Source organism: Nilaparvata lugens, chromosome 1 (assembly GCF_014356525.2).
Source record: "Nilaparvata lugens isolate BPH chromosome 1, ASM1435652v1, whole genome shotgun sequence".
Classification (NCBI taxonomy): domain Eukaryota; kingdom Metazoa; phylum Arthropoda; class Insecta; order Hemiptera; family Delphacidae; genus Nilaparvata; species Nilaparvata lugens.
The window spans coordinates 5,128,600-5,143,611 of NC_052504.1; the positions used below are offsets into that span (position 1 = coordinate 5,128,600).

The window sequence follows — 15,012 nt, forward strand, 5'->3', positions numbered from 1 at the left end:
ATATAAAATCAAACGTGTAAACCTCTTCGTGGGACACCCGGTATTACATACATAGCTGAAATTATAATAACAATAGAGAAAATACTTTCTCATGTCCAAGTAGTAGGCTGATAAAAGCCATAAGTTACATTTGTAATGGCACAAAAATAACATCTCTACGCTATTGTGTTCACTAAACAGACGGAGTTATTTCATCAAAGTCTATGAACATTTGTCAACGTATCTGCTTAGTCAAATCACAGACAAGGATAGCAAACCAATCAATCAGGTGCTGACTTCATAACGTAAATCTTACTACAGATAATAACTTCTACTAGCTGAGAAAAATACTTGCCTGAGGTCCTTTCGAGAGATTCTGTGAGCTCGATTCATTGGTTGCTAACTCACTTCCTTCAAATCCATCATCTAGGTTCTCGATTTTGATCTGTTGATAGAAAATAGAAAACAAGTTGAATCTCGATGAAGTAAAAAAGAACAACTCTTTGATAACAAACTGAACTTTGAGCTTGGCAATGTCTTGTTAGTCTTAGGCCCGGTTGCACTAAAGCTGGTTAAATTTAAATCGTGATTTATTTCACGAGAACCAATCAGAGAAGGCGTTTTTGAAAAGACGATTGATCGAATTGATCACGATTTAAATATAAATGGCTCTTGTGCAACCGGCATTTAGTGTAAGAAGACTAGTCTGTTGTAATTTGTTGAATTTACCTCATAGCAGGCTATTATCGAATAGAATAGCTAGCATAATAATGATAGTTGATAAATTATTTTTTGTCATAGTCATTCAATTTCAGCTGTTTTACATCCATGAAATCAAGCCGGTAAACAGCTGATTGTAGAACAAATAAACATATGATTCTCTTTACAGCATACTACACTGTAATAAAATCATATGTTTTCTTTACAGTCGAGTATGTTTCCTAGTTCCGAATTGGGAACGGCAAAACTTGTACAAGAAACCGTCTTTTAGCGCTCCAAGTGGAAGTTTTGTCAACTACAATCAAGAAACTCCTGATTCGAAACTTGTAAACTAGGTTATGTTTATAGAATGCATGTAGTAATGTCAGCACAAGCAGATAATGTTTTCTGTTTTTCAATTATTCAGTCTCAGTTAACGCCTCGACTAGAAACATCATTCTCGCCTGCAAAAGGCCCCTTCCCGTCCTTGTGACTTAAAATACTATATTCATTGAACAAAAAGTTAACGTTAAAAAACAAGAATGTCACAGGTGGCTTGGAAATAAGGAAATTCAACTATTTCGTGAAAGTAGGCCTATGTTTCTAAAAGTATGGAAATTTTGTCAATCCATGCCTTTTGAGTAGCTGTATCACACTACCAACGTGACAGTATAATTTAATACTTTCGAACATAATTTAGATCAGAATGTGCACCTTGACTGTTCAGTCCACTTACTTTAGTTGCCTTTCTTGCAGGGCCATATTGTCTGCGGTTGGAAGGCCACACTTTCATCCCAGTCTTCACTGGACTGAAGTCCGGGTCTTCTAAACATTCTTGCACCTCTTCCTCATCTGTGAAAATCAAGAAAAGAATTATCCTGACGTCAAATCCAAGTTAAAAGGTGAGAGGCGATAAGCTACTGGTAAAAGAATTCGATAATATTTCTAAGAACGAATTTAATGTGAATACAAAAATGTTTTGTGAATCAAGTCTGTAGGAAAAGACTTCAAATTCATTGTTGCATCACTACATTGGGGCCCACTTTATAATGGCAGTATTTGATTAACATTAGTGTTGCTATCCTTACCTTGTCCATCATTCGACAAAGATGATAGCACTATCCTATTCTATACTGAGGTCCACGTTATAATTGCAGTGAAGAAAGATAGCAAAGCAACGTTACCGATACTCTGTCTTATCAATGCCTTCTATAGGCGGTAACTGATACATGTTTATTAATGTAATATTAACTGTTCATTCTCGTTTAAATTAATCAATTATATTTTATTAAGCAAGAAATTATATTTTTCAATAGTTTCCTAATCAAAATGAAATAGTTTTTTTATTAATTATTCATTCTACATTGTTAAAATACAATCTGGCAACAGAGCAAAGCGAGAAAGAGATAGAGCTATTCACTTTGTTAAATTATAGACAAAGATAGCAATACCATTGCTAATCAAACACTGCCATTATTTGATCATTGAAAACTATTTTTCCTTGTTTAATAGATCAAGAATTAACAGTAGTTAACCGAGCGAAGTGAGGTCTAAGATTCAAGTCGACGGTTTGGCATTTCTCTTAATGTTTAAATGTTTATAATGTTGCGCATTTACGGCGAAAGACGGTAATAGATTTTCATGAAATTTGACAGGTATGTTCATTTTTAAATTGCGCGTCGACGTATATTCAAGGATTTTGGAAATTTCGAATTTCAAGGATAATATAAAAGGAAAAAGGTGCCTCCTTCATACGCCAATATTAGAGTAAAAATCAGACTATAGAATTATCCATCATAAATCAGCTGTCGAGTGGATTATAAATTGCATGCCATGACGTATGCAATTCAATATCTCAATGTAACGGTAAAAAATCAGCAGCTGTGTAGACTATTAATTGCATGCCTCATTGAATGCAATTTTTATGCACTACTAAATGAACTATTGATTGCTTGCAATAACGCATGCAATTAATAACATAAATAACATAGTATTGTCTCTCGAACTTTCTCTGCTTTAAACTCGGGCTGTCCTGTTGCCAGTATGTCTTGAAGTAGATTAGCTTTTGATTTTAGCATTTTTGATACGCCAACCCCAACAGCCATTAGCCGTTTTCACACCGATATCTCGCCGACACGACATACAGACAGGATTTACTGTGATGGAACGTATAAGAGGAGGCTGTGGTTTATAACTGCGCGAGGTCTACTGTTCACAGAACTACTAGTTAATATTAGGCTACATCATGGGTAATTTTAAAATTATGGGTTATTTCATGTCACACAGCTTTTATATCTATAATTTCTTTCAAATGGACTTCAAAAAATTTGTCAAGGAGGTAGACATAATTCAACTATATAAACCTATTTTATTCATGGTATAAAACCTATTGTTTCTACAAATAAAAATAATAACTTACAGTATTTCTCTCTCCCTGCTCATGTCACAAAGACAGTTTGAAAACTTTAAGATTTTTTATAAAACATTTGAAACTACTTCCTTTTGAAAAAATGGTATTTGTGTCTCTGGACGGGTTATCTCTACAATAATATTTTATAAACAAGGCCATATTTCAATAGTTAGCCTAATTTTATCATCTTTTGAGATTGTCACTAGGCTTTTTCTCTCTCCCTACAAACTTTTTGAATCAGCCGCTTGGAACCAGAATATGAGGGATTTTTCTGTTTTAAAAAATGTGAGGTAACACTGCTTCAATATGGCTTCCGATATGACTTCATCTGTTTCCTGCCAAATCATTCTACAACGCCCAGGAAAAATTGAGAAGTTGACTTGAAGAAAATATTTTTATACTTCCTCATTCCCTACAACTGTTTCATCAACCAAGGTGAGTGATCAATTAATTAATTATAGTTGAAAATAGTGGATATTGTCAGCAGGTTGTTGTGTAATTTATTAAATTTACAAAATCACTTTTCTCTTGTCAGCTGATTTATATAACCTCAAAATTCACTCTCCCTACAACCTCTCTCCCTACAACTGAATACTGAAATGATAATTCTAATTTGTAGGGAGAGAGAATGGTTTGTAGGGAGAGACCATTGTTGTTGCTTTTAGAGTTAGCTGATACTATTATTTACATGTTATTAGATTCTGGAAGGCTAGTCAATCTGTAATTAATCTTTGTAGCATGATTAAGCCTACATGTCTCATGTGGTCATGAAAAATTATTGCTGATTGCGCATCAGAAACCAAATTTTGTGGAAGTGTTAACATGTCAACTACTTACAACACTAAATTTAAACAATTTTTTCTGTTGATATCTATTATAATTCTATACAAAAAATAATTACCTGGACTACCTCACAAAGCAAAAGCTTGATTTTATAAGAGCTTCATTGCATTGGCAATGGTTATTAGGCTTAATTACAGTACTTTTGCCATTTTTTTTGTAAGAAAATACTAAAATTATATCACTAATGCTAATAACTTTTACAATGTATAGCTGACACCATAAAGTTAGGTGGTTTTATCTGCTATTTGTACTCTCCACAAATAATGATGTTGTCATTTAGCTAGGCCTAGGTGATGAGTTTGAAATCAAAAGATACATTAGATGTGCATGACATCAGCTGTAGTCTACTATCAAATTACTATTAATTTCTACTATGTAATATATTAGTATGTAGAAAGATCTGAATTATTTTATTTCTCTCTATGCTGTATAGTTATGTTTTGTGAGACTTATAAATGATTTGATATAGCCTGTATCTTTATTGAAATCAATCATTGTGGTTTTAGCTCATGTTGTAACCTAGTTTTTCTTTTCTATTGTTTCAGGAATATGGCGCCTAAGAAGAAGATTTCGAAAGAGAAGTGGAGAGAATATGTACTAAAGAGACGGGGAAAGGATAAGGAGTGATCCAGTTTTGGCAGCAATCGAAGCGGAGAAAGAAAGGAAAAAATATGAGAGAAAGAAAGCCATGAAACAGGTAAAGCAAGTTAAGGACATGTCTGTTAGAGAATTGCGAGCAAAACGTAAGTTGTGGAGGGCAAAGGCAAAGAAGGCATATGACAAGAAGACTCAGCAGTCCAGACTTGAAAAACATTTGAGAGACTCGTCACCGCCTCCCAGTGAACCTGATGTACCTCAGCCAGTTAATGGTCGCATAAATTCTGGACGAAAGCGAGTAAGAAAAGAAAGATCAAAGTCAGCTCGGATGATCAAAAAACTGAAAGAAGAGAATGAATCACTAAGAAGACAAGCAAATAAATGGCGGCAAAAACATTGGAGGCTGAAAAATTCTTCAAGTGATTCAAACTCTCCAAGAAAAGTAGCTTCAAAACTATTAAAACAAGGTAACAAAGAGGAGATTCGTAAGAAATTGGTATTTGGTGAAGCAATAAAACGTCAATTGAGTGAGAATTTCAAAACCCTATCTGGTAGACGAGCAAAGAGGAGATTTGGAGAAGTCTTAGCAGGAAATGGTAAAGTTTTGAGGAGATATAGGTTACTTTCACAAATGCGGGGTATCATTTCATCAAGATATTCAACAATTTGCAGATGCTAACAAATAATAGCCATTTGAAACATCGATTGAGGAAAATTAATGCCATGGTAATAAAGGATGTTGTAACTTTTTTTGAAGATGATGAAATATCAAAGTTGTGTCCTGGTAAGAAAGATTGTGTGACTAGGAATAAGCTTAAGAAACAGAAGAGAGTTTTGGAGGGTTCTTTGAAAAATCTTTACTTGAAGTTTCTGGGCAAAATTGACTACAAAATTTCATATTCCTCATTTTGTAAATTGAAACCGTTTTGGGTAGTTTCCCACAAAGTTTCTGCAAGAGATACATGTATGTGCAAAGTGCATGCAAATATTGAACTCTACATGGCAGCCTTGTTCAGAGCTAAAATAATTGAAAGTGCAAGCCCAAAAGAATTTGCACGCCACATTTGCTGTGATATAGGAAATGTTGAATGTTTGCAGAGGAAATGCCAAACATGCAAGAGTACTGACATTCCATATTTAATATTTGAAAGTGACACATTAGTGTCTTTCTACAAATGGCAAGTGAAAAGTGAGTCAATAATTGACAAGAGAAGAATTCACATATTGTGAGACACATAGTGAAAGAAAGAGTTAATCTTATGGCTGCAGATGCTCTTGAAATTTTTGAAAAAGACTACAAAAAATTTTTATTCCATGAAGGGAATATAATTCACCAATTCCGAGCAATCAGAGCTCTAAAGGCTCAACTGAAGGAAGATGAGGTTCTGATACACTGTGATTTCAATGAGAATTATTCAATGAAATATGCTTCAGAAATCCAAGCGTTTCACTTTGGAGGTAGTCGACAGCAGTACACTCTTCACACATCACAGATTTATTTCAGGAGAGATGTCTATAGTAATTTAAGTACTCAATCCATGTGCACTCTTTCTGAAAGCTTAGATCATGGCCCTGCTGCAGTGTGGGCGCATCTTCAGCCAGTTTTTGGTTTCATCAAGCAAGTAATTCCAAGGCTGAGAGTGATTCTTCAATTTCTAACTGACAGTCCAGCGACCCAATACAGGAACAAGACTATATTTTATCTCCTTGCTCAAGGTCTACAACATTTGGTTGGTGTTTCAGTTGCAACATGGAACTACATGGAGGCTGGACATGGTAAGGGTGCTCCAGATGGAGTAGGAGGTATCATCTATGGAAGACAGAGAATCGGCAACACTGTTCTCCTATCTTTTTCTACTGCCATTATAACGTGAACCTTACTATAGCAGAAAATAAAATTTATTATTGAACAGATTGATGCTCAGGTCAGATACTGGAGATCAGTACAAATGAGTATAGGTTAATGAAGATGGAATTAATCTCACCATGCGTTTCTTCTTTGATGAAACAGACTGTAGGTCGTGTGTCAACATTATCATCGGTTGGAGAGCATGCAGTGCTGCACCCTGGCGCTGGTTCGTGGCTGTTATCAAACTCCTGTTTAACTGCAATTGTCGCCATCTGCAACATTAACAATACAATCAAAACTATGGAAACTCATGCACAACATAATCTATATAATAATCAAATCAATTTTATTGTTCACACTATTTGTAACATAAAAATCATCATTAAAGAACTCTTCTTCAGCAATAAAATTTGATGTGAAATACATGTAGGGAATACTTCATGGTCAATATTAAGACGAATTTACTATTGAAGTCATGAGAAATATATTCTATCGACAAAATAAATATTTTTTAAAGAGAATCTATCATAATCCAGACTATAAAACCAGATTTTTGTCAATTACAAGCTAACTACTATATAAGACTGTGAAGAAAGATACCTCTTTTCTTCTTCTTCTTCTTCTTTTCCTTCCCCTTATGCCGCTAAGCGTCGGGTGCCTCCAGCCATTTCTTATATTGCACTCTATCCTGGGCCATCCTCCTAACGTCCGTCATTGTCTTTCCCTTTCCAGCCGCGATACTCGCCACATACTCGCTCCATTCCATCCGTGGTCGTCCCCTGCCTCGACGTCCCTCCGGTCTTGCTTCCATTACCATCCTTGCTTTTCTTTCCTCCCTCATTCGTGTGACATGTCCATACCAACCTAAAGCTTTTCGTTGGACAGAAATGATCAGCTCTTCCTCCTTTAGAGTATCTCTGATCACTCCATTTCTCACTCTGTCTCTCCTTGTCTTTCCAACGACTTTTCTTAAATATCTCATTTCTGAGGAGGTAATTCTACTTTTATGTTTATCTAGGAGTGTCAGGCATTCTGTTCCATACATTAGGATGGGCTTAAAAACTGCTTGATAGATTTTCATTTTTGTTCCCTGGCTTATCTCTCTTTTCCCAAGTAGTGTCCTGCTTATTTGGTAGTATACCTGGTTAGCTTTCCTTACCCTATTATTGATTTCTTCATCAACCTTTCCATCTGTGGAGATGACCGTTCCCAAATATTCAAAGTTATTCACTCTTTCCATAGATTTTCCATTCCACTTTATTTCCATTTCTGCATTTCCCTGCATCTTAGATATCACCATTACCTTACTCTTATCTGTATTTACTATCATTCCCTTGTCTCTTATTGCACTACACCATTCCGTGACAGAATTCTGAAGGTCTCTTTTGTTTGTTGATATCAATGCAATGTCATCCGCATAGATAAGTGCTTGAACATACACAGGACGGAGCTGATGATTTCCGACTTTACTTCTACTTGTTCTTCTTTTACATATTTTCAATATTTGGTCCATCAGCACTATGAATAACAGAGGGCTGAGGCTGTCTCCCTGCTTGACGCCTTTATCCATTTTAAACTCTCCGGACACAGCACCTCCTATTCTCACAACTCCGGTTACATTCTTGTACAGGCTCTTGATCCTTTTCATTATTTCATAAGATGCCCCCGCCTCCCTCAAGGCTGACCACAGGTACTCTCTAGGAACAGTATCAAATGCTGCTTTCAAATCCAGGAAGGCCAAGTAGGTGTCACCAGCGCGGCTCAGTCTTTTGTCCATGACTTGTCTGATAGTAAATATATGATCACTGGTCTGACGATCTCTTCTAAACGCCGCCTGTTCCTCCTCCAGTCCCTCCTCCACCTCTACTCTAAGTCGTCTTTCTAGTATCCGGGAATAGATCTTCAATACTACTGATGATAAGCATATGGCTCTGTAGTTCTCACATTGAACTGAACTACCTTTTTTATGTATGGGAACAATCACATTTTTCTCCCATTCTGATGGAATTTTGGCATACTGCCAGACATCTTTACACAACTTCCATATCCAGTTAGCTACTCTTTCCCCTCCATATTTAATGAGTTCGGGTGTTATACCATCATATCCAGCTGCTTTTCCCAATTTCATGCACTCTATGGCATTTTGAACTTCTTGAAAGGATATCTGCATTTGCTCTTCTACTTGATCTTCTTCATTAGCACCATCAATAGGTCTTACCTCCTCCTGAAATGCCTTTTCATAGTAATTTCTCCACACCTGCAATACATCTTTCAGTTCTGATTTCATCCTTCCCTCCTCATCAATCACACTTCTCACACGCTTTCCATACTTTCCTCGTAGGGCTCGAACTGTGTGCCAAAATTTATTACTCATTGCTTGACTGTTTTCCTCAATTTCCCTTCCAAACTCCTCCCATGACTCCAACTTAGCCTTTCTTACTTCTTGTTTGGATTCTCTTCGTCTTTGTACATATTCAGTCCAATCATCTGCATTTTTAGTTCTGAGAAACTTTTTCCATGCCTCCTTCTTCAGTCGAACCTTCTCTTTCACCAAATCGTTCCACCACTTGGTTCTTTTTACATGCTCTCCCACTACTGTCTTTCCACACACTTCCTCTGCAACTCTCAACAGCGACTTCTTCAGTAGGCACCATCTCTTCTCAATATTCTCTTCTGAGCTTCCATCAATTTCTTCCTCCTTCCTCAAGAGCTCCTCAGTTATCAGCCTTTGATATTCTCTTCTGTTCTCTGCCTTCTTCAATTCCATTATCTTTATTTTCTCATACTTGACAGATTTATACTTCTTTGGAGGTCTAATTTGTGTGTCCATAATCAATAGTTTGTGCTCTGTACTGAGCTCCGCACTCCTGTACACCCTCACATCCGTTACCGCATATCTGAAGTGCCTTGAGTATACAAAATAGTCAATTGCACTTTTGACTCCTCTGTTGGGTGATTCGAATGTGATTTTATGGATACTTTTATGGGGGAAGAAGGAATTTCCAACTAACAGATCGTTATCCACACAGAACTCCAGCATTCTCTTGCCACTACCATTCATTACCGACTCTGCTCCATGCTTTCCTAGGCATCCATGTCCTATTGTGATATCATTGCCTACCCTCGCATTCCAGTCACCCATGATTATTATGTGCTTTGCATACTGTCGGGCCTTATCAACTGTTTCCTGTAAGGCTGAGTAAAATGTCTCTTTCTCTAGTTCAGCCGAGTCATCTGTGGGAGCATATATTTGTATTAGTGACACCCTTTCAGCAAACTCTAAATCTGCAGAAATAATTCTAGAGTTTACTGCCGTCCAGCTCACCATTTTTCTTTGGCACTCATCACTTAGTATAATGCCCACTCCTTCCTTTGCTCTAGCTTTCATTTCCACCCCTGAATATAGAAATGTGTATCCCTTATCTAAAGCCATCTCACCACATCCTTTCTTTTTGGTTTCACTAATGCCCATCAATTTCAATCCATATTTCTCCATCTCCTCGACCACCTCACACTCCTTTCCAGCAATAGACGTAACGTTCCATGTTCCAAATTTCATAAAATTGCATTTCCGTTTTTTATTCCTTAAGTCCGGTCCTGTTCCGAGGCTCGTTAGTCTTCTCTGAATCCGAGTTTATCCAGCGTGTGGGGGATTAGCCCAACGACGCCTTCTTTGGAGTACTTCTTTGTCTGCCTCCTACCCTTCGACCTGTCCGGCTTGGGTGGCCCTGCTGGTAGTTACACTACCGCCGGCATAGCTCTCTGGGTCACAGGAGGACGCAAGCCCCTCCACCAACGACAAGGTGTTGTACTCCCCAGGAGGGGTAAGATAAAAATCATCATTAAAGAACTCTTCTTCAGCAATAAAATTTGATGTGAAATACAGATGACTTCCACCATGAAAAATTAGTTATAACTTAAATTGAAAATGCTGATGATAATGTCAAGGAATAATTGAAGCAAAACAGAGAGTAGGATTGTGTTTGTTCGTTTGTACGCATCAAACATATCAACTTGTGGATTGCATACCGAAAAAACGGGAATGATTTAGATAGGTATCCAAATTTTACACATATATTATAAAAACAACAATTTCGTGCACCTCGAAGCACAAATTTTAATTTTCCTTCTAGATTTTTCAGAATTAATGCTCAAATTTCATTCATAATTGGGATGTGCGTACCATAATGTTAATATAGAACTATAATCTAGAGAGACTACCCCTTCGAAACAGAAGGTTAAAATTGGTAAATAAATTAATAACCAGTCAAATTTGTCAGGTTGGAATTAAGTTGAGGAAGGTTTTCAAACAAGTTTTGAGTTCTGTCACTTTATTATTTTGGTACCAAGTTGAAGAACTTATCTATACTTACTATAATAAAGGAAAGAACTGTTTCAAACACGTACGGGATAGGAAAATTATGTTTGAAGCATCATCACGTCTGAAATACTGGACTGAATTAACTTGAAATTTTGCATATAGATTCTTGATTAACCGAGGATGGTTCAAGGCCTACTTCAAACTTTTCAAGATTCCACTCTGTCAAGTTTTCAGTTAGTCAAGTTTTAAAATAGACCCTTGCGGAGCACGGGCTACCTGCTAGTTATTAAATACAATCAGTGATGCTGATTGTAAATGCAATGGGCAAAAGTATAAATGAAGTATTGCTCATGTTAATTAAATAGAAAATTTCATCATAACTATGTTTACAAAATCTGAAAATATTCACTTGCATCTATTCCCAGAGATTATCCATTTTTGGATAGGCTATTTACACAGAAATACAAATTTGAAACCAACTCTAATACAATATCTAATTTACACAAATAGTGAAAATGCCTTAGGGTCAAAACTTAGTGGAGCGGTGAAGGTAGAGAATATCTGAGAAAGTAGATGAATTTTGAAAATAATGCATGTACAGTATCTATAATTTATATAAAATAAGTTGAGACCTGGCCGAGGAAATTACAGTGTTGCCAAATTGCAACTTCCTCAAATTTCAAATTTAACCACAAGATTGTTTGTAGAATATCATCCCCAGATATTCCAGTAGTGCTGAAAAAGTTTCAAGATTGAAGGGAAATTTATTTTTTTTTTTATGAAATTGAAAACATTGCAAAAATATGTTTTTTCTTTTGTATATCACTTCTCTGCTTCTCTCAAAACTATGTGGTGTCGTAATAACTTAGAATTAATAAAACAATATAAAAATCTTAAAGCACCCTTTATTTAAAAATAAACTTTAAAATATTTCAACAATAAAAATAAAGGGTGCTTTAAGATGTTTATATTGTTTTATTAATTTAAAAAGTAGTTCATGTGAATGAAGTGCTTTTTAACTTAGAATTTTATATCAAAATAACGAGGAGAATGTCTCATTTTTTTGGAGCCTGGATCATTTTCATCCGACCTATAGTTTATTCTTTCATTAATGGTAATGCTCATTAATGTCGAGAATTATTGATCAGAAAACAATAAGTTTTCGACATGCTAGGAACTATATAGTTAAGAGATAAGATAAGTGGGTGATGAAAGCGAGAGAGTTTCACAATAATTGAAATTATTTTCCCAATTATCGTTAAAAGTAGTAGGAAGAACGTATTTCGGTCTCGTAAGAAATTTCAAAATTAGGAGAGCGGCTGAATGGTGCTCCACAATTATGCTGTCGATAGCGGTGACCAACAGAAACATGAGACAGTGCGCTTGGAAAATTCAGCGACTAGAACCCACATAGGAGAGTCAATGTGACAAACTTGTCTCGTATAATGCAAGCTGTGTTGCAAGGTGTCTGGATCATTTTCATCCGACGAATAGTTATACTTTCATTAATGGTTATGCTCGTCAATGTCGAGAATTTTCAATCAGAAAACAATACATTTTACCACATAGAAGAGTCAATGTGACAAACTTGTCTCGCATAATGCAAGCTGTGATGCAAGGTGTCTGGATCATTTTCATCCAACCTATAGTTATACTTTCATTAATGGTTATGCTCGTCAATGTCGAGAATTTTCAATCAGAAAACAATACATTTTATTTTTTTACGACACCTCGTAGTTCTGAGAGAAGAAGACAAGTGATATTCAAAAGAAAAACATATTTTGGAATTTTTTCAATTTCATCAATGTTTTTTCATCAAAAAACTCTCATTGCAACCAGTTGCTTGCAATTGAAATATTTCAGTCTAATGTCTTGTATTTAACAAATACCATGGAGCCGCCTCACAGAAGGATTTTTTTTGAAAAGAAGGATTTTTCATAGCCATTGTTGAAGTAGAGCACTATAGAAGAGAAGATAATCGTCAAAAAGAGAACTTTAGATTGGCCATGGGTTTTCTTATCGGTTGGCCACTTACGGTAGGATGAGCATGATGAACATAGATGGACATAAATGTCATGCACACGCAGCCACACATGTTCATCTTAGGTACTTACTTTTTTATCTTGCATATTTTGTCATCAGAGCTAGGCTTTTAACATAAAATAAACAAACAATAACAGTAAATAAACCACGGGAAAGTCACAAACTATAATGATTAAAAATAATTTAATCTCAAATAGAGCAGGGAAGAAAAAATAAACAACAGAAGATTGGAGATACAAAAACCTAACCTCAAAATATTTTTGCTGGAATCCTGACCTGACACTGATGACATAACAATAAGGTTAGGTTTAGTACCTTTGTTATTTTTTGTTTATTTTCCTTTACTAATCAGTTTGTGGTTAAATTATTTTTGTATTATTATGAATTGTTATTTTCCAGTGGTTTATTAATTGATATTAGTTGTTTTATTTTTTAGAAGGCTCTTGCTGATTATGAACCTGCATGTCTTACCATTGGTGGCCAGCCTATCACACTTTTTGCAAATGAGCCGAAGGCGGTAATAATAGAGAATTGGCGACTATGAGGTCTTATCATTTCCACTATGATGTGAATCTTACTATAAAATATAGAATAGACTAAGACAGTATTGTCCGTCCTACCACTTATCCACGTTGTTAGCAAAAATACAAAATAGGCTATATAGATAATAACAAAAAGTGACCAATGACGTTATAAAAGTATAGACTAGCATATTTAAGTTGAAGATAAAAACGACCCTATAATGTAATGTAAAATTGACTTATTTTTGGTTAATAGTAGCAAAATTATAACCTATTACAAAAGATCATGAGTTGGTACTTATGGGTTATCCAGTCTACTACAATATTTTCAAAAAAAAATAATCAATTATTCTTACTTAGTTATCAATCTGCACTCAAATATTAATAGTCCTATGTTGAAGAAGAAATTTACTGAAATAATCAAATAAAACAAACATATTATTTGTGTCTTTCCAAACAAAAACAAACAATCAAACTCAACTCAAAGTCTCAAACTCTCAAACAAGAAGTGAGCTGCTTCCTGCTTCTTGATTCGAGGATCTGATGTGATGATTGAGTCAGCAGTGGATTGCCGGCAGAATTCCGGCATTACTGAAAACGGAAAGTGACCTTGTCATTGCTTGAACAAGCTCGTCCAAAATCTAGCACATCGAAGGTGGAAGCTTTTGTACATACAGAGCTGTAGGTGTATATTTTGTCAACCAGTCATCATCATAATAATAAATTATGAATATATAACATAATATTATTAATTAATGTTAGATGAAAGGTTGAATCATAGAATAAACATACTTGTATCAGTTGTCTATGGTTGAATATCATGAAAGACATAATTACTAATAGTTCTGTGAACAGTAGACTTCGTGGCTTGCGCAGCTATTGAAACACACTCCTTTAATGAATAATGCCATGCCCTGGGGAGAATGGTAACGTTGCGAATTGGTCTTTCGACTGAACAGTCTGAGTTGAAAGCAGTGAAATGGCAAAAAAAGTAGTTCAAATTGGATTGATTTATTATCTTATTAATTACATTAACAACCAACATTTATCTTATTGTTATTTTTCTTTGTCACACTGTCCTTTGAACCCATCATAAATCTACCATCTACTATCCTTGAAATCCATGAATTGCTTTTGTGAAAATATTTCAGGATCACCCAAACCATGAGGAGATAGTAGGTTCCGCATGTTTAAATAATATTATGTGTTCCTACTCAGCAAGAAGAACAGAAATATTTTAACAGATTGGTGAGATCTACTCCCTTTCAGATAGAAACACTTAAATTAGGGCCAGACCATATTAAGAGATTTTAAGGCGTTATCAGACAGCGATTTTAGAGTCGACAGGGCAGAAGCTCTCCAATTGGCTGATTGGGGTTGCCGCCTGAAATAAACACTTTCTTTCTTCAAGCTAAGAGTGTGGCCCTTTAGTTTGGTATTCCTCATTCTGTGGAAGGAATTAATATATTCTTACTGATTAACTCCACCTGTGTCTAACTGTAGCCTAAATAATTATCAAGCAAATCAGAAAGATTTTAATTTTTTGCCCAAAAAACGAATGAATCGTTTTTGCAGAGACGTTGAAATTTTATAGTTGCTCAAATTTAAAGATAAAGCTGTAATCTGTTTATCAAAAAATTTCCTGTGTATTGAAATAGATTCACTTAAATTCATTATGAATAACAAAAAAAAATTAATTAATAAGGATGAAAAAACAAACAAGTGATGATTTGATAAAACAAAAAAAAAA

General features: G+C 35.4%; 1 protein-coding gene across 6 annotated transcripts in view; it reads right to left on the reverse strand.

Moving 5' to 3' along the window:
• The window catches only part of LOC111056226 (oocyte zinc finger protein XlCOF6), a 65,811-nt gene extending 52,046 nt beyond the window's left edge, over positions 1-13,765 (reverse strand). For 4 of the 6 annotated variants that reach the window (XM_039428618.1, XM_039428634.1, XM_039428628.1 and 1 more), the window contains exons 1-4: positions 12,813-12,842; positions 6,514-6,649; positions 1,415-1,530; positions 335-424 (exon numbers count right to left, since the gene is read on the reverse strand). In XM_039428618.1, coding sequence (XP_039284552.1) covers positions 335-424; positions 1,415-1,530; positions 6,514-6,649; positions 12,813-12,827 — 357 coding nt within the window. In that variant the 5' untranslated portion in view covers positions 12,828-12,842. Of the gene's footprint in view, positions 1-334; positions 425-1,414; positions 1,531-6,513; positions 6,650-12,812; positions 12,843-13,560 lie in introns of those variants that run through there. The other 2 variants (XM_039428608.1, XM_039428612.1) reach the window with 2 other exon arrangements.
• Positions 13,766-15,012: the final 1,247 nt, after the last annotated feature.